At 39.7% G+C, this 19,403-nt stretch overlaps 1 protein-coding gene and 1 pseudogene across 1 annotated transcript in view; one reads left to right on the top strand and one right to left on the bottom strand.

Annotated features, from left to right (window-relative positions):
• Window positions 1–9,364, top strand: part of LOC126514217 (thymosin beta-10-like) — a 64,199-nt pseudogene extending 54,835 nt beyond the window's left edge.
• The window catches only part of Lclat1 (lysocardiolipin acyltransferase 1), a 60,269-nt gene extending 46,531 nt beyond the window's left edge, over window positions 1–13,738 (bottom strand). Inside the window, exons 1-3 of the mRNA XM_050162957.1 lie at window positions 13,719–13,738; window positions 10,233–10,379; window positions 4,282–4,398 (exon numbers count right to left, since the gene is read on the bottom strand). Coding sequence (XP_050018914.1) covers window positions 4,282–4,398; window positions 10,233–10,371 — 256 coding nt within the window. The 5' untranslated portion in view covers window positions 10,372–10,379; window positions 13,719–13,738. The remainder of the gene's footprint in view (window positions 1–4,281; window positions 4,399–10,232; window positions 10,380–13,718) is intronic.
• Between the last annotated feature and the right edge of the window lie 5,665 nt (window positions 13,739–19,403).

Raw genomic sequence — 19,403 nt, 5'->3', positions numbered from 1 at the left:
GTCTAGGCCTGAAGTGACTATATTTGTAAAAAGCTGATGGAGTACAACTGATTGTACTCCGCAGGCAAGGTAAGGGAAAACATCTATGACCCTATGCCTGGAACATGACAGCATCTGTTGATGTTAGGTGGTTGTTTCATATATATGCCTTCCCTCCTTTTTCATAAAGGCTGTCATAAACTGGTTCATTAAAAAGATAAAGACAGGATCTATATCCACAATGAAAAGCTCAGGTTTTTTTCTTTGTTTGTTTTGCTATAGTCAGGAGTCAAAATGAACAAAGAAAACAGAAGAACCACTCACAAAGTGAAAATCACAAGTCACTTAAGTGGCCTGTGTGCTCACCCCACTGATGAGCACGGAAATCTCCTCTTAGGTGGTGTTGCACTTACGTATCACAATCAACATGACCTCTAAAGAAAGCTAACTGCCAATCTACAAAGAGCTCTGCAAATGTGCGGAAGCAGAATAGGTCTCAGAAAATATTCTTGCAAATGTCAAAGGTCTATTGTACAATCACATTTTTTAACATAACGGAAAGGTCTTGGCATATTTATAAATGGCTCTCGGCAATTAAGAAAAGTGCCATGAAAGGTCAGAGTGCATGGTATTTAATGCCCTCAGTATTTTAATTGTTTATATGCCTGCCTGTCTTCCTTGCCATCTTTCACATGCTGCTGAGAAGGATGGCTGAAATTCCATCCTGGAAGAGGCGCACTGACTAAAATAAACGGAATGTTTGCTGCACAGGGTGATGACCTCTGCTGGCTTTACTCCTTCCCTATACTGAGTCACTGCAGCACAGACTGTCGGCAGGTAGGTGTGAATCAAGCCTCCAGCTCAAGAAGTTAAAGTCCCACAAATGTTACTGAAGCCTGAGCTGCCTATGAATGTACAACATTGCTCGCAGTTTTCTCATAGTATAGGAGGGCTACAGAAACCAACGCAAGAGAGCCAACAGATATCAAATATCCATAAAATCCAGTCTTAAAGTCGGCAATTCTCTTTTTCTGAACAAATCTAAGGGCTCTCTCTGTTGAAATGGGCTGATCCAAATTACCCAATGAGAATTTACTTTTTTCTTTAGTGGTTAACTCAGAGCCACCTAGTTTCATGGAAAAGCTATATCCTTCATTTCTTCCTATGTAGATTTTTATGCATATAAGCTAAGTATAAACAGAAAAATGGACTTGTTTTAAGTTTCAAAATGACTGATTTCAAACTAAAACTTAAGCATAGCTACATGATCATTTGTAATCTCAATGGATACGCCAACTTGCTTGGTGACTCAACCTATTAATAGACAAAGTATTACATTTTTAACAGCTGGCCTCCAGACAACAGTTAAAGTACGGAGTGTTACTCTACAAGCTGTTTCGGCTCCCACATTGATGTCTGCAAGGTGACTGTTGGGTCCACGTTGGCCCTTCTTTGTACTTCCTCATCCATGAATGTTCTTTCTGCCTTTCTAGGCCACAGAGTCTCCAGTGTTCAAGAGAAATTCAGCTTCTAATAGAAGTCACAGATGAATCTTCAGTACCATAGTACCCTCTTCAATGAGCACTCTTCCTACTATTTAGCATAATATCTGCATAAAACTTAGCACTTCACATACATGTCCATTTAGACATTTTCACTATTAATCATTCATACCTCTATCCATTAAGACTATAAGCTTCTTGAAGACAAAGTTCTATCTCAAACTGGACCATACCTTAAAAACAAATGTTTCTATCTCCTTCCCCTGCATAGTCAAGTTAACCTTATTTCCAAGTTGTTTCAACACAACTCATTGCTTTCAAATGAGCACACCTGTGCCTCCTACTGGTGAACATGATTATTACAACTGTACACCTATGCCAAAATTATAATGGTTGGATCAAATGTCAAATAAAAATTAAAAATCACCAGAGATTATAATGAATATAGTATTTGGGGGTGATGGTTTCAAGATTTAAGATTATATTATACCTTTTATTATAAGTAATAAGTAGAACAAAAAAAAATGAAGCCTCTTTCCTCTAAATTGGTAACTATTTTTCAGTTTGGATTGTTTTGGTATTTAAAAAAGAAACAAAAATGATCATATGTAGAAAGGTTCTGTGATTAAGAGTCCATATGAATCACCCATAACAAATACCTACCAGTATAGGATATAATGTTATAAAAAGCATGCTAGGATACTACTTTGTATTACTTTTGGGGACTTTTGATTCATCGAACTAAATACTGATTATCTCCATTTGCAGGGCAATTTCACATCCCCAAGGAAGAAAGATTCCAGCAAGACTGTAAAGCAAGTCCACTGATGGTAATCATTAAGGCACTCAAAGAAAACTGCAATTACTATGACAGAAACAACCTATGTAAAACATTACCTAATTAGTGTTACATTTTAATTTGAGATTTCCAAGTATTCTCAGTCCTGGTAAATAGTCCAAAGAGAGACCTGGGCTCCTCTTCCTTGCTCTCCTTCCCCACCTACTCACAAGTGTCAATAAAGATAAAGATAATGGCATTATCTTTAGCTCCTAATGTTCTGAACTCATGCTTGCCTGCCTCTGCTGTCTAAGGGAACCACAAAGGTGGTACTTTATGGAGCCCTGTTTGACTGTTCAGTCTCTGGGCTTCTACTGGAATACTAATTATAAGGTCATTTGGTATAACAGAAAGCTTTCTTTTCACAGTGTACTGTCAAAAGCAGATCTGAAAGCTAGGCTGGGCCTCCTTTTGAGTCTTCTATTTCTTTTCTAAAGGAATATTCTGGACTCTAAGATTCTCTTCACTGCTGAACTCTGGTGCACATCTTACTCTCTATTCTCCTGAACTCCATCTCCTCTCAAGAACCAAATCTGTCTTCAACACTGTAAGCTGTGCCTCCCTAGTCTGTACCTGCTCCTCCTGTCACCTCATACAACATCCCAACACCTGCCTGTGACCATCATCCTTCCATTACCTGGCCATCTAGCCTCTTTTTGTCTTTCTTTCTTTTAAATCCTCTCATAAAAGCACCCAGCTCACTCTTGTTACAACCGTGTTTTTGTGGTTTGGAGACTAACTACAATTACAGTCTAGATGAAAGAGCACACACTACTCAATTCAGCACTATTCCAGTAACGGGTGACTCTTCACACTGTCGCCTGCCCTCTTTTTGTTTGATAAAGAGAACTGCTCTGGAGGCTTATGAGGAGGAAGTGAATTAGACATCAGAATATTTAGTGCAATGCCTGGTACTTGTAAATACTCAACGTCAGTGCTATTACTGTTGTAACAATCATCACCAGGTTTCTTTTTCAGTACAGGTTCTAGTCCACAATTCTAAATGAAATAAACAGAATTATCGCCTGGTTTGCTAAACAAAGCAAATGAGATCATCTGAATCTCTCTCTCTCTCTAAAATGATACATAGGGTGTAGGGGATCAGTTTACAGTTCTGGCAGAAAAAAATTATTACATTAAGTTTGCAACAAAGTTATCAGGTTGCTAGATTTCAGAACAGAGAACATAATATATTCTGACCAACTATAAAATAATCTCTCCATTATCTTGCTATATTAGGGATGATCTTTTAAGTAAAAGATATGTCACAAAGTCATCTGAAAAAAAATTATGTTTCCTGGCGTCACATATACTTTTAAAGAAATTACTAAATACATACGATAGAAACCATATTGTTGAGTCTAAGTTAGATACCAAAATGGTGTTACATCAGAGAGAGGAGAGATGAGACAGACAAGCGTGAGCACACAAGTGTGGGCACATCACCTGAATGCCTCTGCACCCCTTTCCACAGACATGAAGAACCCACCCTTACCAACTTCTACATGCAGACAGGCAAGGCACACAGTGTTCACTGGCAAAGTTGAAGTCAAAACCACAAGACTACATCATATCAGTTATAATGACAGAATTTCAAAAATCATCATGCAGTTTTTGTTTTACCTTCCCAATGTGATTTTGGACCGGTACCAAACATTCTTCAAAATCATGGTACTTAGATGTAAAGAAGCTTCGTTTTAGTGGATTGTACAAAGCACATCAGACTCAGTGCAGTGATGCCATCTAGGAAAAGAAATGGACCTTCTCTTCCATAATGTTTCAAGACCTTTCATGTTGGACACAGGCGGCTTTGTGGCAGGTAGCAGTTAGAGGACAAAGGTGACTGTTAGTCACAGGTCAGCATGGTCCTAATGTGCCTCACTAGATGTCAGAGAGCTACACATAAAGCTCAAAAGAATGTGCCACATTGGGTTTAGAACACATTTTAAGAGCAGCACTAACCTTCCCTTAGACGGTCCACCACAAAAGTAAAGCCAGTAGTTCTTGGATGTAAGACATATTCATATTTTTGAAGTCCATTCTTCTCAGCAAAATCATTACTCCGAGTCTTGTTATTTTCTAAACAAAATAATAGACAAAATAAAAGTAATAATATTAAGGAAGATAGTTAGGTACGGAAAAATATGAAGAATTTCTTGGATAAAAATAGCACTTATGACCAGGCATCGTAAGCAAACCTTCAATCCCGGGGTTCAGAAGGCAGAGGCAGGCAGATCAGAGTTTAAGACCAGCTTAGTCTACATAGTACATTACAGGCCAGCCAGGACTAATAGTGAGAATGTGCCTTCCCCCCAAAGGACACTAATATATTACATTGTTACAGACAGCATACAAAGATGATGCAGACATTTTGAATATGTTTATGAGTGCTTTGCCTGACTATATGTTGCCAACATGTGCAATGCCCAAGAAGGCCAGAAGAGGACACCAGAGTCCCAAGAACTGGAGTTACAGAAGGATTTGAGCAGCCATGTGGGTGCCAGAAACCAAACAAGGTCCTCTACAAGAGTATCAAATGCTCTTAACCACTGATCCATTTCTCCAGCCCCAAAATACAAACATTTGCAATAATCCTTTACAAAGATTTCAATCTACTGGTATATGTGTGGATATATGTGAACATATGTTATGAACAGAACCTTAATAAGTTCTCTTACATTTATATCCCAAAGTTTAAAATCATTAGAAGGCGTCACAAAAGCTAATATGTAATAAAAATTGAGATATTAAAAACTATAACATTAATAAGCTAAAATTTTCATTAAAGATAAACATGTGAGATGAAGATGTATTTCAGTGATAGAGTACTTGTCTACTATCATGCTAGGTTCAATCCCCAGCACCACTGATAATAATAAAATTCTTAAATAATAAAAGTTCAAATATAACATAAAAATGCTACTAAAACTGAAAATTAACAAAAGATTTAGACGTCCAGAAGAAATAACCAGCAATCAAATATATCAGATCAACGTTTTCTTTAACCCAGTAATTTAGGCTTTCAAAGTAAAGTGAAATATCTGCCTTGCTCAAGCAGAGTGACTAATATTGCTAACCAAAACCACTGCACAACAAAACAGCACATGATTAGCACATCATGTACAAACATCTGAACATGGTTTGGCTGAATATAGTTACAGAGACAAGTATATATTCCAATTGTTGGCAATAACTTTTTTTTCCATTCCATGAGGTCATTTTACAAATTCCAAGAAGAACCAAACTCATTATTCAGCAAATACAATTGGAAAATAAAGTGTTCAAAAATTGGCCTTGACTTGAGATCATGAAATAGTTCTGATGACAGCAGACTTTAGGGTCTGTACTTCAGCTCTATCTGGAAACCTATACACTAGTACAAGAAAAAATATCTACATAAATACAATGTTCCTAGGAGTAAGCTTATGACTGGTGACTTCTCCAGCCCACAGCAACCACAGGTGCACTCCACAATACGAGCTCCGGCAGACATTCTTACAGAAGCGTGTCAGTTCTCACAGAGGCACTGAGTCAAATGCCCACAGCTTCCCCAGCAGTTAAAGGAAAAGGCACTGGACATGAATATCAGTAAGCTCTTCTCCACTAGTCTATGAATATCCTGGGCACAGGGCTACAAAACAGCACTTCTGTTAGTCAACTGATGGACTTTAGATGGGATTAGAAGTACCAGAGTCACCAGAGAGATAAGCAGTTTGTTTTCCAGTTGTTAGTGACTCTGGGGATTCTCGGGTATAACTGAATTCTGTTCCAGATATGAATACAAACACACACAACTTTAAAATGTACAGTCACACTGTAGGAAGTTGGAAATAATCAGACAAATTAGTGTGGCGATATTCTCTCCCCCTCCCTCCATCCACCCATTCCCAGGCCATCATTATTAGTAACTGCACTAGCATCCCATTTTCCAACCGCAGCCTCCTGTCAGCTCACTCCCTGCAACTTTCCCACCCCAGCACGGCCCCCACCCATACCCACAGGACTGCTAGCCACTCTCATCTTCTCAAGCCAACCGGGCATGTTCCAACCTCAGGCCTGTGCAGCTGTTATTCCATTACCCAGAAAGCCTCTTGCTGCAGATGCATCTTCTACCTTGTACATATGATCCCTACTTAAACAGAAACATAATAGAGATTTGCCCTGACCACCTTGCGACTAGCACCCTGCTCCCTTCCTTTGCTTTCTATCTACCCACCCTGCTTTAGTTTTCTACATAAACTTATAACACCTGTACATATTACTAGGTTATTCCTCATCTAACATACGCTCCAAGGAAGGGAATTAATTTTGCATACAAAGTTTCAGACACTAAGAATATTTACTAAAGAAACTATGTAGAAGAGTGTCATATTGTATGTAATGTTGTTAAACCAAAAATAGTTTTCCTTTCCAACTCAGGAAAGTGGAACTCAAAATTATACCCTACCACTGTGACGGTCAATTCTGTGTAACCCTGGCAAAGCAGCACCTGTCAGTTTCTAACTGTCACCTTGTCACAACCTAGATGCACCTGGAAACTCTTAAAGAGGAATTATCCAGATCCGTGATGTCAGGGGGACTACCACCCACTCTGAGTGGCATCATCTTCTGGAGAGGGGTTCTTGAACAATATGACAAAAAGCTAGCTCACAGCAAGCAGGCAAGGATGCATTATTCTCTTCCTATCTGACTGTGAGTGTGACTGGCTGTTTGAAGTTCCTCCCCGACATGTAGGCAGTGACAGACTGTGACTTGCAACTGTAAGCTGCTTTCACCTAGTTAGGCTATTTGTCATTAACAAGAGAAATAAACTAGGACAGGACAAACATTGACTTTTTCGAGGGCATTTTTCAGGCAGGATTAATAGTTCAGTCAGTAGAATAATAAGGCAGATTACTTAATCCACAATGTGATAGATCACATATAAATCAAAGGTCTTAGAAACAAGGGTCTCCTTAATTTACATGCCTACAAGGAAGGTGACTTCCGATGCAGGCACCTTTAGTCTTCATCTGTTCCGCCTCCTAGAGCTCAACCACTGGCCAGGTCAACTACTCCCTTAGAGCAAACCTTAATGTCTGCTCAAGCATATCACAAAAACACTTTCTTTAGAGACCCCAACACACAACATAAACCTAAAGTCACCCCCCCCCATCTTCTCAAAGGACAGACATGGGAAAGATATTGAGGAAGAACTGAAACAGACAAAGAAGAGCATGGTCTGTTTGCCAGTTTTAAGGTTAAATAGGAGCTAGTGTGCACATACACATATTCCTAAGAATGTGTGTGTGCACGTGTGTACCTGTGACCATATAACAGTCCAAATGGACCAAAATTTCAAATTGTGTTCATCCATGGGCTGTGGGATTACAGCAACCTTTGTGTATACTTTTGTGTTTTTAAATTCTCCAATATATACTGTTCCCTTAACAAAAAGTTATAACCAATTATAGTATATGAAGCCAGAATGTATATAAAGTCACAGTGAAACACACTAATCTAAAAATATGCAAGCAACCTAGTTTCAGAATTTAAAGTGAAATATAAATGTTGTAATAGGGTTTTAAAAAAATCCAAATTTGTAAGGGGTACACTCATCCATTGCTGGTGGGAATGCAAACTTGTGCAACCACTTTGGAAAGCAGTGTGGCGGTTTCTCAGGAAATTTGGGATCAACCTACCCCTGGACCCAGCAATACCACTCTTGGAAATATACCAATGAGATGCCCTATCATACAACAAAAGTATATGCTCAACTATGTTCATAGCAGCATTGTTTGTAATAGCCAGAACCTGGAAACAACCTAGATGCCCTTCAATGGAAGAATGGATGAAGAAAGTATGGAATATATACATATTAGAGTACTACTCAGCAGTAAAAAACAAGGACTTCTTGAATTTTGCATGCAAATGGACGAAAATAGAAAACACTATCCTGAGTGAGGTAAACCAGTCCCAAAAAGAGGAACATGGGATGTACTCACTCATAATTGCTTTCTAGCCATAAATAAAGGACATTGAGCCTATAATTCGTGATCCTAGAGAAGCTAAATAAGGTGAACCCAAAGAAAAACATATAGTCATCCTCCTGGATATTAACCTTCATCAGGTGATGAAAGGTGACAGAGACAGAGACCCACATTGGAGCACCGGACTGAAATCTCAAGGTCCAAATCAGGAGCAGAAGGAGAGAGAGCACGAGCAAGGAACCCAGGACCACGAGGGGTGCACCCACACACTGAGACAATGGGGATGTTCTATCGGGAACTCACCAAGGCCAGCTGGCCTGGGTCTAAAAAATCATGGGATAAAACCGGACTCGCCAAACATAGTGGACAATGAGGACTGCTGAGAAGTCAAGAACAATGGCAATGGGTTTTGATCCTACTGCACGTACTGGCTTTGTGGGAGCCTAGGCAGTTTGGATGCTCACCTTACTAGACCTGGATGGAGGTGGTTGTTCCTTGGACTTCCCACAGGGCAGGGAACCTTGATTGCTCTTAGGGCTGACGAGGGAGGGGGACTTGACTGGGGGAGGGGGAGGGAATTGGGAGGCGGTGGCAGGGAGGAGGCAGAAATCTTTAATAAACGAATGAATGAATGAATGGTCTCTTGCTGCAGCAAGGCGAGTGGGAGCACCTGGAGCGCGAGCTCGGAAGGAGACTCCACGGGTTGTAAGAAAATGGCAGACAAGCCAGACATGGGGGAAATCGCCAGCTTCGATAAGGCCAAGCTGAAGAAGACCAAGACACAGGAGAAGAACACCCTGCGACCAAAGAGACCATTGAACAGGAAAGGAGGAGTGAAATTTCCTAAAAGCCCAGACTGGAGGATTCCCCCACCCCACCCCACCCCCTCGTGATGTGGAGAAAGAGCCACTTGCAAGATGGACGCGAGCCACAAGCTGCACCGTGAACCCGGGCACTCCGCGCCGATGCCACCGCCCGCGGGTCTCTGAAGGGGGACCCCCCTACTAATCGGACTGCCAAATTTCACCGGTTTGCCCTGGGATATTATAGAAAATTATTTGTATGATTGATGAAAATAAAACACCTCGTGGCAAAAAAATAAATAATAAAAATCATAAAAAATAAATATTAAAAAAAATAAAAATCCAAATTTAAAGATAACTCTAATAATTAAAAAATAATTTTAAATTAAATGATTGAAATACTTTTGTTAGCCCATTAAAAAGAAAGGGAGGAAGGAAGGAGGGAGAGAGGGGGAGGGAGGGAAAAGTTTCCCCAACTCAATAAAAATCATCTGTAGATGTTAGTTTTATAAAAATACTTTAAAGCTCCCTGACCAGTCTACTTTCTCTATACAACAAACATGGCTTTTGCAAGCTGGCCCTACAATGTAAGTATATGTAAGTATCATTTTAACTTACAGAAATAATCATGTGGAGTTGGGTATATAGCTCTGTAGTAGTGGAGCACTTGCCTGGCCTGAGTGAGGTTGGCCTTGAACTCAGAGATCCACCTATCTCCCCCTCTTGAAAGCTGGGGCTAAAGGTGTGTGCCACTACCACCCAGCATAAAACTCTATTTTACAAATGTCCTTTCTCTTTGGTCTTCCTTCACCCACAGTACCAGAACTGGACCAGCCTACCAGTCTGGTATATGCTCTACCACTGAGCATAACTCACGGCCATCACCTTACTGTTTATGTTGAGGCACTGACCACTGAGTTGCTCTGGCTGGTTTAAACTTGTGATCTGCCTGCATCAGTCTCATGAGTAGCTGGACCTTTAGGATTGTACCACCGGGTCTGGTTTGGGTACCATTAATTGAGTAACCTTGGGGTCATCCATTAATTTTGTTGATAGTCACATATCTCATGTTAGGATTAAAAGATTTAACTAGTGGTTTATAAGGTTTTAAATTCTGTGATCCAAACCCTAGATGCCTCACCTGTGAGGTCAGTTCCTTCTGGAAAGATGAGAAGTTGGAGTGGTTCATGGATGTCACAAAAATAATCAATCATGTCTTCAAAATGGCTCTTATCATCCTTCCACTTCCTATGAATGAAGATAAAGGCAGCAGCTTGCATGGCCCAGCCTTAAAAAAAAAAAAAAAAAAAAAGCATTTTGCATGAACTTCAAGAACAATATTCACATTCTACTAAATATAACTTTCAAGTCCTCAAATTTTTTACTATATTTACTATCATAAGCATTCTATAACATTATAAATTTACCACTCATCTTGAATTAAACAACTAAGCCACAGTATTTTTTATAGAGTTTGGTTATCCTAGGGTTTATAAAATTCTTAAAAATCTCGTTTAAGGGGCTGGAGAGATGGCTCAGAGGTTAAGAGCATTGCCTGCTCTTCCAAAGGTCCTGAGTTCAATTCCCAGCAACCACATGGTGGCTAACAACCATCTGTAATAGGGTCTGGTGCCCTCTTCCGGCCTGCAGGCAAACACACAGACAGAATATTGTATACATAATAAATAAATAAATAAATGAATGTTTTAAAAAAAATCTCGTTTAAGTCACAGCTTGCCATTATAATCTTAAGGTACTACTGTTTTACTTAAACGAAAAGGGAAACTCTAGAATGTTACTAAGCACATCCCTTGAGCGTGTATGTGGTCACACTAGCTATCTCAGAGGTAGACCCACTTTACTGCTGAAAAGGCAGTCTTGGTAAACCCACCTGTGCTTCAGATGCCTACCCAGCCTTCGCCACCAGCCTTCCCTGACCATTCTTTCCTGGCCACAACCTCTTGAGCTTTTGTGGGAGATGCCTGACTCAGGACAGCCTATGCAGTCTCTGAAGAAGCTCACAAGGCATGAAAAGCTTGGGCTACTAACTCTCTAGGCCAACCAAATGTCCCTTCTGTCTTATAATTTTACCTAGGAGCATTGGAAAGTAAACTGTGAAGCAAAGGCAGTTAGGCAATAAAGACAGCATGTGTAGTAAAGGCCAAAAGTTCTTGCTACTGAGCCAAACACAGAGTTCTTTCTGATTCCTAACAAAGCACTTTGGTCCTCAGTCTTGCCAGCCCGTGTACAGGTTCATCTCCGTGATGCCACTGAGAATCCTCCTCTCTGACTCTATCACAATAACCACAACACTCATCTCAGCAGTAGGGATGATGGGTAATACCTTGCAAACACATAGTGCTGTTCTGAAATACAGATATGCCATGGTTTACCTATCCCCTACTCCCTTATAATTTAGGTTAAGACCAATCTGAGAATCTCTTATCTCTACTAGACATTTAGGGGTAAGATTTCCTAATTTTTTTTTATCCTTTCCTGTTATACTTCTTAGTGTTCCCCTTCTCCCATTTTTCCCTGTCTTCAGTTGAAATTAAGGATTTTTTGCCCCTTCCCTTGTTCTCTACAATCCAGGCTTTCCTAGCACTCAGCCCTCCCATCTGATCATGTATACCATCTATAGCTACTGTGGTCTAACAATGTCAGGGAGCATTAGGTGCCACCGGGACAGTATGGCTGCCACAGGGACAGCACTGCCCATAAAATGAAACATGGACTTCCTACCCTTTGGCAGACAGTATGCTGACCTCAGCTTGACTGGCTTGGAAGCAGAACATTCCATTTCATTCCTTTGCTTTTTTTACCCTTCTTTATTTGGTAAGTCTGTTGAACCACACAGCTCCATCAACACTGAGTTCAATTATTAAGTTCCACCAACCAAAACAGCTCTTAATTTTAATTCTATCACTGTGTAAACAGGAAGACTTCGGTTTAAATTTAAGTTTAATTATTAAAAAGTAAAATGATGCCCAAACTGTATGCCTCTTACCATCACCCTTCTCACTGAATTTATATGGATCACTCGGCTGCTCCAAATACTGTTTACTTCTCTATCACATTCCTCAACATGACAGAAATGTTGTTAATATTTTGATTTGACCCCAAGCTTGCTGACCTCTTTGCTTGTGCCCTTCTGTTAGTCCTTCCTTTTGAAAATTGTTTCTGTCCTCACATTCCTGAAATGTATTTTTGGTTCTTAACTTTGGAAGCTGGTTTGGCTAAAAATAGAATTTGAGGTTCCAAATCACTATTTCCTCAACATTTCAGAGCATTTCCCACAGTCCTCTATCCCTCAGTGCGGCCAGTGTGGCTAGCATCCAGGAAGAAGCCAAACTCAAGCTCATCCATGAAATACCCTACCAATCACTCCCCAGATTTTATGATTTTTCTCTTTTGTCCCAATAACTGAGCTTATTTCAACAGTCATATTTTTGTTTTTAATATTTGCCAATGATTCTTTTCTATACAGGCTATTTGATGAAAAAATAGTGTAATTATAAAAATAATGTTTGGTGAATGGCTAACAACATGCTTGGTATTAGTCTGAGCATTTTATTTCATTAGTTCTTAAGACAGCAATGAATCAGGTAACAGTTACTATCTACTGCATGGATGAGGCTTTCTGAAATGCTTCCTACTATGTAGTCTAAGCCTGAGCTAGCCTCAAACTCACTTTGTAGCCTAGGCTGGCCTTAAACTCACAACCATCTGACCATTATACCTCTGTCTCCCAGCATGCTATCTATCCCTACTTTGCAGGCATCAAATGTTTTAAATCAGTGTGAAGGGGCTGGAGAAAAGGCTCGTGGTGGTTCTCAGCACCCATGTTGGGTAATTCGCAACCACTTATACCTCAAGCTCCAAGAGATCTGACACCTCTAGGTATCCACAGGCACCTATACTCATGAGTACATACCTACACACAGGGACAAACACACATAACTTAAAAAATATTAATAAACCTTTATAAAAATACTACAATGTATATTCTAAGCAGCTTGCCTCCAATATATACTTGAATTTCTCTACATATATTATGTATAATGTATAGGCTCAGAGAATTATTACTCATTACAAGTCCAACTGTATAAACCATTCTCCTCCTTAAAGCTGTACAGTTTCTACGAATGCTTAATTATACCATGTTCACATTTGTAGAGAATGTTCTAGGGCTGGAAAGACAGCTCAGAAACTAGATCCTGGTGTTCTGAGTTCAACCCCAGACCTCACGTGTTAGGAGAGACTTGACTGCCTCAACAATGGCATCCACATTTACACACACATATAAATAAATGTAAGAAAAAGAAAAAACAGCTGCATCACCCAACCTCTCTCCTCTCCTCCAAGAGACTTCAGTCCTTCTCTGGGGCCTTTGCCATCTTCCCTTCCACCTACACAGCATCAGCACCAATCACCCTCAAGGACAAGTGAGAAACCCCTAGGCACTCTGTCCTTCCCACGGACCATAATCTATAATTTCACTTTGTTCTTCCTGACATTCCTTTGCTAGAAGAAACTATTGAATTGAATGTGGTTTTGTTCTGTTTTTCCCTTTCCTGTGTATCCCTGGATGTCCTGGAGCTTCCTCTGTAGGACCTTAAAAACCCACCTGCTTCTGTCTCTCAAGTGCTAGGATTAAAGGCGTGCACCACCTCCTGGCTCAACTGAATGTATTGCTAACTTCGAGCATTCACTTTCTTCCTTAAAAAAAAAAAAAAAAGTAAACGTGTGTGCCATTACTTTATTCTTTCACTCATTTTAGTACAGATGGCAGACAATTAAGGAATCATAAAAACATCTGTGTTACTCATCTATTACAGAACTGAACCATGGTGATAGCTTAGGCAATATCATCAATGTCTGTATATCTGCTAATGCAATATGATATCTTCTGTAGCACTATGAACAAGACACCAGAAACCAAAGTAGCTAGACAACTGTTCCCTTCCATGGTATTTTCAATTCTGAAGAAAGAAACCAAGAAATGCTATCCAAAGGCCTCTAATTAACTGAGAATAAATAATATGAGCAGATACATACGGTGAGTGAAAACACTACCACAAGGATCCCAAGAAACAGTAGTGACTGGGTGGGCACCTGTATGTAACAGTAGCCATAGCAATAAATCCAGAAACTAGTTAACAAGCAGTCACAGTTCCCAGAATGGCAACCTCAGTCAAGACACTAGTGTCATAGAGACAAAGGCAAGAGCCATCTTCCTGGAATTCCTCATGTAACAAATGTGTAATGTTCTCTGAGGGGATCAATTTCCAAAAAGCCTCTGGCTTTTCAAATTTTCTTGAGTGGAGGCAGACCATTAATTTATGACCTTTTCCTTCAAGAATCCTGTTGCAGTATGCTGTGGTATTAGGCTTCACAGATGCTTGTTCTCAAAGAAAAGGCAAGACATAAAACACAAGCAAGCAAGCAAATGATCTTCTAAAGCAAACATTTTAAAACACAATTCCAAACTTGAAAAACCACAAAATTGAGAAGGAAAACAAACCAAAAGAAAAAAAGAAAAGAAAAGAAAAAAAGCATGCATGGCTTATGGCTTATCCCATTGTCTTCGACAAGAGTAGAGATTACCCTAGAAATAACCCATCTCTTGGCAGACTCTATGCACCCTTGTTTGAAATTGAGGAAATAAACATTCACTGATGGCATACGTTGGCAAGATGAGGCTTTTCATTTGTGGTAAACTTAGTTTCATTCTAACATAGGTCAATAGTCCTTTCATCCTTTAGATTGCCATTGATCATTTTCTAGATACTTTCTCATCTATTTACACCTTTATCAAATTCTCAAGCTAAGTATATCACTAGCTCTCCACGACCCAGACTATGCTAGCAACTAGCAGAACCACGACAAATCCCTCAACGTACCAACTCTTGAACTGCTGCATATGTCACATTACAGACAACAGGCAGCAGAGGTTGCTACATAGCTAAGGTTAACACTGGAAAATTAACCTAGATTAATTTAGTAAGCCAAAAGTAATAATAAAAGCCCTTAAAAGTAGAAGAGGTTGGGGTGGAGAAGGGGGCTTCAGTATCAAAATGGAAGGGTAAAGACTCAACTTGCCACTGCTGTCTTTGAAGATCAAAGAAGGGGCTACCAGCCAAGGAATGTGTGTATCTAAATACTGGGAAAGGCAAGAAAACAGCTCATACAGAGAGCATATGCAAAAGGATGTAGAGCCAGGCAGGGTGGTGCACGGCTTTAACTGCAGCACTCAGGAAGCAAATGGATCTCTCTGAGTTTGAGGCCAGCCTGGTCTATACTGTGTCAGAGAAGGGGGGTAGGGGGAGTTTTAGAACACCAGAACATAAGCAAGAAGAAGAAACAAGAAGGGTATATCAATTTCCAACATCCAAAGCTAAAAAGCTTTCAATAATAAAATAATGATAGCACCTAGACAATAAAATCAAATAAACAAATATGATGAGCGTGGATTGTCACTGATGAATTTAACATAGTTATTGGTGAATATACAGAATCTAGTATAATGAATATAGCACCATGGCAGTAGGAAAACCTGGCTGACACCACCCCTTATCACTCAAGTGATTAATATAAATGTCACCAACGACAGAGCACCTGCCACCAGGAACCTCTCTGATAGGAGACTGGCACTTCACCTCTGGTATTTACTCCCCAGATGCTTGACCACCATCTAATGCAGAAACATGGTAAAACTCAAAATGAGGGTCCTGCGCAGAAGCACCACGGAAAGCAAGTGCATGATGACACGAAGTGGAGCGAGAATGACTAAAGGAAAGGTGGTTCCCCAGAGGGAGGTAGGACAGAAGACCACAGCGCCCTCTCACTTTCCCTTGAATGCCTGCTGCTCGGAAAAGGACTAGCACCACGGGAGACCGGGGAAATGGGGACGCCCTTACCATCTTTCTATTGCCAAGAGACCGAAAATTATTCCATATAAACGTTCTTATTTCAGAACATTTATTTGTTGATGCAAAATTCTGTTTGATTAAAAATATACAAGTAAAATATGTTTTTAAGAACTACTTTCCATCTAATATCAAAGCCTAAATATTTTACTTAGAAGTCATATGAACTATATTAATTTCAAGAGTTAAAGAGTTACCAAGTAACAACATTTTTTAAAAGATTTTTTTAATTTCTTTAATTTTATCTTATGAGCACTGGTGTTTTGTCTGTGTGAGGGCATCAGATCCCTCTGGAGTTAGACAGTTGTGAGCTGCCATGCAGGCTAGTGACAACTGAACTCAGAACCTCTGAAAGAGCAGCCAGTGCTCTTAACCACGGAGCCATCTCTCCATCACCAATGTTTTGTGGGGTTTTTATTTGTTTTGTTTTGTTTTTAGACAGGGTTTCTCTGTGCAGCCCTGGCTGTCCTGGAACTCACTCTGTAGTCCAGACTGGCCTTGAGCTCAGAGATCCTCCTGCCTGTGCCTCCCAATGCTAGGACTAACGTTGTGCACCACTACCATCCAGATGAAATATCTGATTTTAAACATACAAAAAATATTTTCTATTAAGATTTATAAGAAACAAAAAGATGGCAGTGCCAATCTTTTTTTTTTACAAAAATGACACAGGCTTATAATAAATATAACAGCTAATCTATCCCAGCACTAAAAATGTGATGACAGTTTACACATACTCTAGTAACAAGAAAAAGGATAATTGAAAACATTGGTCAAATTATCTACCGAAATTCTGGTTAGCAAACAACTGTCAGGTACAGAGTCCATCTTGCATCTTTTTACTATTATTGCAAAGTTGTCATTGCATTATGTCTCACCAATAAATGCAAGGCCTTAAGGTTCATCCAAATAATTCCTTCACGCTCTCTCTTAAAATCACTACCACAAAAGCACACCTTATAATTTTTTAATATAATTACAAATTTGGGGAAGGGGACTCTCTGATTTTCAGCAGACCTAAGGATGGAAATTATGCTTGTTGCTGCTGGCACACGCCTCACCTGCAGCGAGGCCGCCTGCCTGAGGATCAGTTCAGAGCACATCCACAGGACATCCTAGTTAAGGAATGGAGTGCAGAAAGAGTGCACTGCACTACTCTTTCTTGTCTTGTGGTTTTCCTTTCTGTTCCCCACCACATGGAGCCAAATCTTGTTTGATGTCCAATATACTGTTTTAGCAGGCTTGGCTGGTTTGCGCTTAAGCCATAAATTCAAAGTTATCAGCTGGGCATGGTGGACACCGTAACCCAAGTTTCAAAGAAACTGGAATTTGAAGTGTGAGAATGTATGGAACCTTGTGCTCGCGGCCGTCCTGGTCTGAAGTGGCATCTTTGAGAGGACATGGGAAGGAAAATCTCAGGATAAGAAATGTTCTGCTTTTGCTGGGGACCCTTGGGACTATTTCCAAGGCCTTGTGAGGAGACCAAGTAATGAGTAGATCAATATTTTCTCAATGTCTTCTGGGGAGCAGGTCTCTGGTGGATCTGGAAGCTGTTAAGTCCCTCACGGCTTGTCTATTAAGTGTTACTTTTGAAATATTTAAAGTCACACTTTTTTTTTTTCAGAAGGACTTCAAGTACTAGCTGAGTGTGTTTTGTCCTAAATGCCTGGCATCACAAGTGCTTTATTTTGTGTATTTTTAAAAAGTATTTTCATACACATAATGCAACCAATGTCTAATAAATACAAATTCGCTGACTTTACCTTATACTCGGAGCCTGAAGTAATTTTAAACAACAGTTTGATTAGCTGTGCACAATTCGACAGTCACGAACCATGTAAGGTCAGGGGTGGATGTTTTGGTGCAGTATCATGTCAGCATTAAAACTTTGAGACTTGTGAGCATTTCAAATGTCGGCTCATCTGACATAGGCTTAAGAGAACCTTTACCCACTTTCTCCTCAATCACACCCCCGGCGCCACGGTTTCCTAGCGCTGGCTCTCTTCGCATCCTTTGTAAGAACTATGAAAATTCCTGTTACTGTGCTTCCTCATATGATTCTCTTTTTCCTCTCTGTTCTTCTTTAATTCAATGGATTCTCACATTTCATCATACTTTCCAGTCAATTATCATTCTTTGTATTTCTCATTCAAAGAATTTTATTCAAATGCTTGCATCATAATATTTAATCCACTTTATAATGTTAGGGATTTTTTCTGCTTCTGCTCTATACATATTTACAACAAATAAGACTGAAACTAATTTAAAATATCCCATTTTTTAAAAAAATAGCTAAAATCACTCTCCCAACTAAGTTAGTTGAGCATCCCTATCTGTAGATATTAATTTTATATGTAAGAGCTTATAAACACTCTCGGCACAGTGACATGGTATGCTATCAACACAGAAAAATCAGGAACTTTCTTACATACAAATGACAAACATACTAAGAAAGAAATAATCCCACTCACAATAAAAAAAAATTAAGAAATCTTGGAGTAAAGCTAACTAAAACAGTGGAAAAAAAAAAAAACTCTAAATGTAAAGTATAAAACCCAGAAGAAAACACTAGCAGATTGAAAAGCCGCCTCATGCTCATGGATCGGACCAAATAATATTGTGAAAACAGCTGTCTTGCTAAAAGCGATCTACAGATAAATGCACTCTCCATCTATGTTCCAGCATTATTTTTCATAGAAAGAGGAGTGGGTCTTTAAATTCATATGGAAGCATGAAACACCCCAGATACTCAAAGCAATCCTGAGCAGAAAGAATGGTACCAGAGGGTATTAAGTTATCCTGCCTTAAGTTATACTACCGAGCCATAGTAACAAAGGCAGCATGGCACTGGCACAAAGACAGACATGTGCAGCCGTGGATAGAACAGAGGACCCAGAGATAAGCTCACACAGCTAAGCCACTTAATTTTTAACAAATATGCCAAAATACACACCGGAGAAAAGACAGTCTCTTCAACAAAAACTTTGTGTCTACAATCAGAAGAAAAAACTGAGATCTTTATCTTCCACCTGCACAAACATCGACTCCAAAAGGAAAGACCTCAACTGAAAAGCCAGAACTCTGAAACTGTCAAAGGAAAAGTAGAGGGAACACTTAAGATGCAGGCCTAGGCAGGCACTTTCTCAACAGGACTACAGCCCCTCACAAAATAGGAGCGACAGTCAACAGACAGGAAAAAAATCACGAAGTGAAAAAGTTGTAATCGACACAGCTGAGTGAGTGAAGAAATCCTCATGAGCTCCTCATCCTATGGGGAGAATGTACAAAACACACAAACGGCCCTATTAGCAAAACAAGGAAGCAGATAATGCAGTTTTTAAAAATAAGCTACGAACTGAACACAGTTCTTAAAAACAGCAAGA

The sequence above is a fragment of the Alexandromys fortis genome, unplaced genomic scaffold, assembly GCF_014885135.2.
Source record: "Alexandromys fortis isolate MF-2015 unplaced genomic scaffold, M_Fortis_MF-2015_v1.1 scaffold_148, whole genome shotgun sequence".
Lineage (NCBI taxonomy): Eukaryota > Metazoa > Chordata > Mammalia > Rodentia > Cricetidae > Alexandromys > Alexandromys fortis.
The sequence above is the reverse complement of the archived record's forward strand: the minus strand, read 5'-3'. Positions and strand labels throughout refer to the sequence as shown.